The sequence below is a fragment of the Platalea leucorodia genome (assembly GCF_965183815.1).
Source record: "Platalea leucorodia genome assembly, chromosome: 14".
Lineage (NCBI taxonomy): Eukaryota > Metazoa > Chordata > Aves > Pelecaniformes > Threskiornithidae > Platalea > Platalea leucorodia.
In genome coordinates, this window is record NC_138836.1 from 7,329,329 (window position 1) to 7,337,032 (window position 7,704).

General features: G+C 48.9%; 1 protein-coding gene across 1 annotated transcript in view; it reads right to left on the minus strand.

Moving 5' to 3' along the window:
• The window catches only part of MAP2K6 (mitogen-activated protein kinase kinase 6), a 51,736-nt gene extending 44,693 nt beyond the window's left edge, over positions 1-7,043 (minus strand). Inside the window, exon 1 of the mRNA XM_082326859.1 lies at positions 6,768-7,043. Within this exon, the coding sequence (XP_082182985.1) occupies positions 6,768-6,783 (16 nt within the window). The 5' untranslated portion in view covers positions 6,784-7,043. The remainder of the gene's footprint in view (positions 1-6,767) is intronic.
• Between the last annotated feature and the right edge of the window lie 661 nt (positions 7,044-7,704).

Below are 7,704 nucleotides of genomic sequence, written 5' to 3' on the forward strand. Positions count from 1 at the left end.
TTGCCAGATGGGGACTTCCATTACTTTAGAGCTGTCAGAACAACAAAAGATTTCTTTGAGTCATTTTCTATATCTGACCTTGAACTCCTGGAGAAGCAATAAACATCCTTAAGAGGAATGATAACATGGAGTGAAGCTGTAATTTTTATAATATAACTTGTTGCTTGAGTGTCAAATAAGCCTTGCTGAAAACACGTGAATGAGGAACTTCAGGATCAGACCCTGTTGCACGATGAAAATAAGCACAAAAGCATGTTGCCTGGGACTTCCACAGAAGAACAGCCAGATGATGCTCTGAGGCCATTTGGCACTGATAAGCATTGTTTCATTGAGTGCAATTACATATTTTTGTTTAGAAAAAGATTCTCCTTCAAAAGCAGCTACCAAGTCTATGCTGATTCAGCCTTCATTAAAGGCCTCTTACTGCAGACACACTGAAGTGTTGACTCTTGTACTTATTTTCTATTGCTGCCTTATCTTTGGCATCTCATCTGCAACTTCTGCTGGTTTGGTTTTTTTTTTCCCCCACTGGTTTCATCTGAGTGCAGTAAAAGTGGATGCTGCTTGGACTTCAGTTCTTCTAATGATTTTTCATCTGCTTGAGTGCAAGCTAGGAAAATCTAGCCTCGATTATAAGATTGCAAGCTAAGTAGGCTAACAAAGCAGCAACAGCAAGAAACTGGATCAGATCTGCTCAGTGAAGTTTTCCTGCTCAAATTGGGGGCGGGGGGATGCCTTCTCTCTGCAATCTTTCTTACAAACATGAAACTCTATCTCAGCTGCAGAGGCTGCTTCCTCCGGCTGTTTGCACAATGCTCCTTGGGCTTCACTGCACTCAGCTTTTTGCAGCAGCCTAATAAACCATGGCCATTGCTCCTACAGCAACAGTGCGGGGAAAGTAGCCTGAGCAGCTCCTACCCCAAAGTGCTCTCCTGATGCAGTCAGATGCTGCTCTTACCATGCTCATACAAACTCAGACCCTTACTTGACTATGGGATGCAAGCCAGAGCGATGCTCAGCCACAGCTCTGCTAGCACCAGCAGACCAAGATGCACAAGTGGCTTCTTGGAGCTTCCATAAATGATGTTCAGCATCTGTTTGCAGCATCTCCAAAGTAAAGGTGACTCAGCAATGCTTTAGCATCCCGGAGATTTTCATGGTGGGATGAACCCTCTGAAATATCAACTGGCTGTTAGGAATTTCTAGCTTGAAAGGAAGGATAGCTTTAATTTTGTCTTTGAGACAAAAGAAAGCCCTACAAGCGAGAGTCTCAGCCTTCCCCTCTCTAAATGGCTTTTTACTGAGCCGGGATTACTGAGCAGAAGACATTTTTCCATTCACACTTATCAACATGCAGAATATTGTGGATTTGGAAGACAAAAGTTAAAAAAAAAAAAAAAAAAAAAAAAACAACAACAACAAAAACTTTTTGCACAATGAGTAGATATGGAAATTGCACTGAATGGCCTTCACCACTCTGCCGCCGCAGAGCACAATATCTAACGTGGCACAGCTCCAGGGTCCTAGATCTGCTTTCCTGCTAACATTGCTCTAGCTGATAATGCTAATCTCTTAAACTATTCCCAGACAGGCCTAAGGAAGGGAGCTAAGTAACTCTACAGGTAATGAAACTTTTTTTTTTTTAATTATAGCTCTGGCCATGTCTAAACTTCAAAGAACAGTCCTGCAATTTATCCGGCCACTGGAGACTGACTCAACACTTTATATAATGACGCTGCTGGTGGCCACACCGCCAACTCGTACAATGCACCTATCGTCCCCCAAAATGTGAGTGACCACAGCAGGGGACCCCTGTGTGCTCTGGATTTTACCCCTTTCCCTTACTCAGAATTACTTGTGCCGCTCGCTGCCATCGGAAAGCTGTGACCTGCCCCGCCTGAGCAGGACCTGCCCAGCGAGCGCTGCCCGCGGGTGCTTTAGCTCCCTGTGAGATGCAGAGCTTTGCCTTTGGAGCTGGAGGAGACCTGCGGGCAGGCCGAGCATTAGAAATGCAAGTTCATGGGGTGCAGGCAGGGAACCCCATGGGAAAGGGTTGGGCATCGTGACCATGCCCAGTGCTCAGGGTAACAGACACTGTGGTCCTCCAAGTGTGTTCACAGACGGCTGCAAGTGTCTTCCCACTCCTGTGCTATCAAAGCTCCCATGCTATTTTTCTTCTTTTTCCAACTTAAAAAAGGGATCGGAGCTTGTTTCAGATGTGGTGTTTTAAAATCCTTTTCTGAGAGGCTTCTATAGGTGTTGTTACGGCTCTTCTCAGCAAGAGAAAATGGATGAGTGACATCAAATGCATGCGTCGTTTGGAACAAAAAAGCAACTTTTTAGTCATCTTGCGTATTTGCAACCACAGTACACAGAATTTGCAAATCTGCCATGTGACTTTGAAGGTAATTGTGTTCCATTAATGCCAATACTCTTGGAGGAATGAAGTGTCTCATCTCTCTAAATTACTCCTGTGGTTTTAATTGAGTATCATTTGCCTCACCTTAGCAACTTCTGGCTGTGTCATGGGAGGGAATTCACCCCAAAGGAACCTCCATTTTTTTGGTGACTAAGGTAACAAAAGAGCAACACTTACTGTGGCAGTGAGAAACCTAAACTTTTTTTCAGCTGGGACGAGAAAACAGATCTTTGCTCCTTTTTCCTTGCAACTTATCACTTTTATTGCTATAATTACTTCTATAGTTTGAGCTTTTACATGCTTGTGCCTTCCTGTCCCTGCCGAGCAGCCTTCTTCGCACCGGGGAGCTGCTGCCCTGACCAGCGCGGTGCTGGCTGTCGTGTCGTGCCGTGTCGGGACACGGGGACAGGGCACCCTGCAAATGCACTCTGGTGTTTGCAGCCCCAGTGTTGCTGGCTGGGGCGGAGGGGGCGAGAGCTCCTTCCCCGCGGAGCCCAGCAGCATTGCAAGCAAATGCCTCCTTAGTGCAGTGCAGAGGGAGCAGGCAGCAAAACGCAGCAACTGGAGGGGCTCGACTGGGTGTCTGGGTTCCCACTTGCTCAGCTGTGTAGAGCAGTGATTTGGCTTATGTCAGACATCATTTCTAGCCTAATACTTTCTACCCCAGCTAGCTGGTTTTCTTTTTTCTCATGCTGGTTAATTCCTCCAGCATTGCATTGCATTGCATGAAACTTTTAAACCTCTTTATAAATGTTTGACCCCTCTTAACTCAAAGCAAGTACACAGGCACCTCCATCACAAAAGTGGTATAGCAGAGCAGGCAGCACATGCAACAGGGTGGAACACTAATTCAACATGGTATCCTTAAAAAAAAAAAAAAAAATCAACAACTCGAACTGAAATTGGTTGTTTGCTGCTAGACTAGGCTTTGCTAGGCTTGCACCTCACTGACCATGCCACAGCTTTGCTCACCATGCTCTTGCAAAGCCTGCCCTTGCCAAGTGCCTATGTCATGGGAGTGTGTTAACGGCGCGGTGGTGCTGACGAGGCAAGCTGCACATTGCACAACCAACAGGAGCCTCATGCTGCTTACGGGTTAATTTTATACTAGCAAAAACCTGCCACCTACCTAGGATTTAAAAAAAAAAAAAGCTACCATTTAGGCTTTACATCTGTTCCGCTGAGACTTCTAGCTTGAAAAAAAAAAGCCCATTTAACATAAAATGTAGTATTTTGAATAGGTGCAGGGCCTTTGGTCAAAGTCCATAGGGCACACGTTCAGCCAGCATCACGTGGCATGCGGTTCTCATAATCTCAGTATCCCTTTTCAGCTAGAGCACAAAAAACTGTATTTGAAACAACAACATCTAAGAACTAGGAATGAGATCAATGGGCAGCAATATTTCGTTAAATGGAGCTCATTTCAATGTACTATTTATGAATTAGTGCTCTAATGGGAACTGCTCCCCCTTCCCTTTTCTTATTTCAATGGAGAAATTTGCATATATGCAGGTTGCTTCTCTGATGTGGGCTTTGTGAGTGAATAATTCCCCCATTACAATGAATTTGGAAGACTCTTGAATGTATCTGCTGTCACGAGAGTTCAGATTTATAGCCTCAAACTGTGTTTAGCTTGTAATTAATATGGACTTCCGCATTTTTTTCTCTTCCAGAATAATATCCTATTAGTCATGACAGCCAAATGGGCCACATTTGGGCAACGATTCAGCTACTTCTGCACTACCATCAACATCAAGTCCCACTTGTCCGGAGCGGACTCCTCTCTGAAGGTGAGAAACAGCCTGCGGGGACCTGCTGTGCTTGGGGAAATCTTATTTTCTATGGATTGCTCCATCCAACTAAAAATACCATTTTGCAGCTTAAAAGAGGGCATGAAGGTAGAAATGAGCACGGGGTGAAACGCGGGAGTTTGCACCCGCTGGTGTCTTTCTGACTTGATCTGTATTTTGTTGACCGCAAAGTCTTAAGGAGTCCATCAGGGCACCGGTAACGCGGCTGAACGCTGCAAGCGCGATGCTGGAGGCATCTGCTGGTTCCTGCTGTGGAAAGGGCCAGAATGAAACTGTTGCATCCAAACTCCAAGGCCAGTTTTATCTTCTACAGCCTGTGCTATGGTTGTGCACAAAGCAGATCACCTCCACTTCTCCGCGTGGCACAGGTAGGGTCCAGAGCGGTTCTGCCCTCTTAACTAGGTGAGATTCCTTGGCGGGAATAAGTCTTATCAGAGAATAACCCTCCCGATTACTGTCCCCCTGACAAGCAGCGTTAAAAAAAATAAATCTCTGGCAAATTCTCAGAACAACTTTGGAAACAATTCAAAGTAGGGAGAGGGCTCCAGAGCTCAGCAGCTGGCTGAAGCTCTGTGCAGTATTTTAGAAAGCTGACGAGGAACCTCCTGTGCAACACATGAAAGCTGATCCTGAAATGCAGATTATGCCTCCCTTAATTCATCCTGAAGAACGATACCTCTGGTGCAAACCCCAGAGCTGAAACCCTTTCCCGAGCAAAACCTCAGCCTGAACAGCTGAACTTGGAAAAGTTATCTGTGTAAGGAATTCAAACTTAGACACTCGTATTGCAGAGCGTGAGATGGACGGAAAATGGATTCAAGAATGATGCCATTCATTGAGATCATGCTTTGTGGGTTGGCCACTTCTATTTTCCCATTTTCCTGGTACTGAGAAGGACGGACAAGGCCGGTGCTGGCGAGCGCGGGAGCCAAGCGGCACCCGGGGAGGGTGGGCTGCAGGGCCACCAGCACAGGTCCCTGCCCGGCACCGGCCCCGCGTGCTCAGCCTTTCCCACCCCGAGGCTTTCCGGGGACCCCCGGGACGCGGCTGCTCCCCTGCCCAGCCCCTGCCCCTCCATGGGTCTCGCAGGGACCCTCCTGTGAGCAGCAGCGGGCAGTGGGTACCATTTGGTTCAATTTTGCATTATCAAACTTCCTTGGCTCTTTCTATTGGAAACTTTTACAATTCACTGCTTGGCTGGAAAAGATGACTGCAGCAAACCCAAATTAGGAATAAATTATACAACAACTTTACATTTTTCTTACAAAGGAAAACTGTGTGGCAAGAGCTGTGAAAGCACCTCCTTCCTATGTCCTCCCAGCAAAGCTTATAGTAGAAGGCCACTGACTTCACAGATGGGTTTTTTAAAAAAAAAACAAAAACAAACAACAAAACAACAACAACAAAAAGCCCCAGTCCCAGTTTGGGAACTGCTCTCCCACCGGGCCATGCACTGTCTCTCACCCCCCCACTCCCCAATACGTGCGAGGGCTGCGAAATGCAATATCAAATCCAAACATTTCAAAGAAGCTCCAAAAGCTGCATCCGTGTGGCCAGTCGCTGACATATATGCGTGTATTTTCACAATGAATGGTCAGAGCAACTCCTCCTTAAACATCTCAGCCTGGTCTTGCAGAGACTATTGCATTCCCACAGCATTTTTGCAATATTAAATTTTCCACCTCCTCCCACCCCCCCTTGCAGGACACAAGGCAGAGCCACTCCGGAATAATCATCAAGTTAAAAAGCAAAGATCAAGCCTTCCCCACAGCGCTGGCAAAAAAAAAAAAAAAAAAAAAAAAAAAGAAGAAGAAAAAAAGGAGGGGGAAAAAAAAAAAAAATCAGTGTTGTCCCCTACCCAAATGCGCCCCTCCCGCTCCATCCGAAGTGCTGAGCCCCTGCTCCTAAATGCTAAATAAAGCAGCCCTTCTGCATGCTCTTAGCGATCTGGTGTTACAAACCCCACTGCTGCCTCTGACCAAAAGTTACCAAATATTAAAGGGGGGGGGGGGGGGAGAAATCGGTGGAAAATGATCTCAGTCCTGGCACAAGAACAATACTTTCCCATGGAAACATAGGTATATATTTAATTCCTGGTAACTCCACTCAAGTTTCACCTTTCATCTCCTCCACGGACTTCTTTAAAAGTTTCATTTAATCTTGCACTTGAAATTAGCTGCAATTCGCATGCATTGTGCCCATTTTGCATGCATACATACAGTAGCGAATGCATCTGCTCTTCAACACCCTTTATCTGTCCTGACTGTGCAAAAGGCAAAAAGGGCTCAGTAATCCCCGCAGAAGAATTCAAATAACGTCAATGCACAGCTGAACTGCAAGCCCTGCCTTACAGGAACTGTGTGTGTGAGTGTGTGTGTGTCTGCAAAAAGGCACATACTAAACAGGAAATGCAACTGAGAGCCATTGAAAGCCTCAAACTTCAAAATGCAATTGCATCCCGAAAAATGCATGCATGCACTTAAAAATGCATGCACGACTTTTTGCATATTTGCAACGAACAGAAGTAGGAGCCTTACCTCTCGACTGAGACATTTTCCCCTTTGCTTTGATGGGGGAGGGGAGCACAAAAGACTTTGCCTTGCCTCTCTTCTGGAGCTAGTTTTGCAACAAAGATGCAAACTGCAAGCGCTCAATCTTCATGCAACTGGAGTTTTCCTGACTTGCTGCAGCAGCTCTCCTTGCAGCGGGGGGGGCCGTGCAATTGCACACTTTGCAGGGCAGCTTGCAGAGCGGGGGGTTTCCTCCCCCCCTGCTTGCAATGGTAGGGAAGGCTCTGCTGCACCTACATGATGGGCCAGGGCTGGCAGCTAAAAGCTCCAAACTTGGAGCTGGGGGCGCAGTGCGCAGGCGCGGTGCCGACGGCCGCCGCGCGGCCGCCTGGGTGCTGTAGTCCCGCCGCGCGCCGCTTCCTGCAGGGGGCGGCGCGGGGCTGCGCGCCCGCGGAGGCTGCGCGGAGGCTGCGCGGGGCGGGGGGGGGGGGGAAGCTCCCGCGGAGGCTGCGCGGGGATGGAGGGGGGAAGCGCCCGCGGAGGCTGCGCGGGGCCGGGGCGGGGGGGAAGCGCCCGCGGAGGCTGCGCGCAGGCTGCGCGCAGGCTGCGCGGGGATGGAGGGGGGGAAACGCCCAGGGAGGCGGCGGGCGCGCAAATAGCGCGCAAACAGCCAGAGCGCCGCGGCTGCGGTTTCGGGGTGCTGCGCGGAGGTGCCGCGGGTCGCGGCCGCTCGCCTTTTTCTTCTTTTTTCCCCAAACCACTGTGGCTGCCGCGGAGCAGGTCCCTGCCTGCGCCCCTGCCCGCATCCCTGCCCGCATCCCTGCCTGCGTGCTGCGCAGCCGCTCGGTGCTCCCGGCGCGGTGCGGTGGCTGCTGGCTGTCCTCTCCCGTTAGCGGGTGCGGGGGGAAGGTGGCAGCCGCCCAAGGCGGACACTTCCCCGGTGGGATCCCGAGGCTCCCTGGGG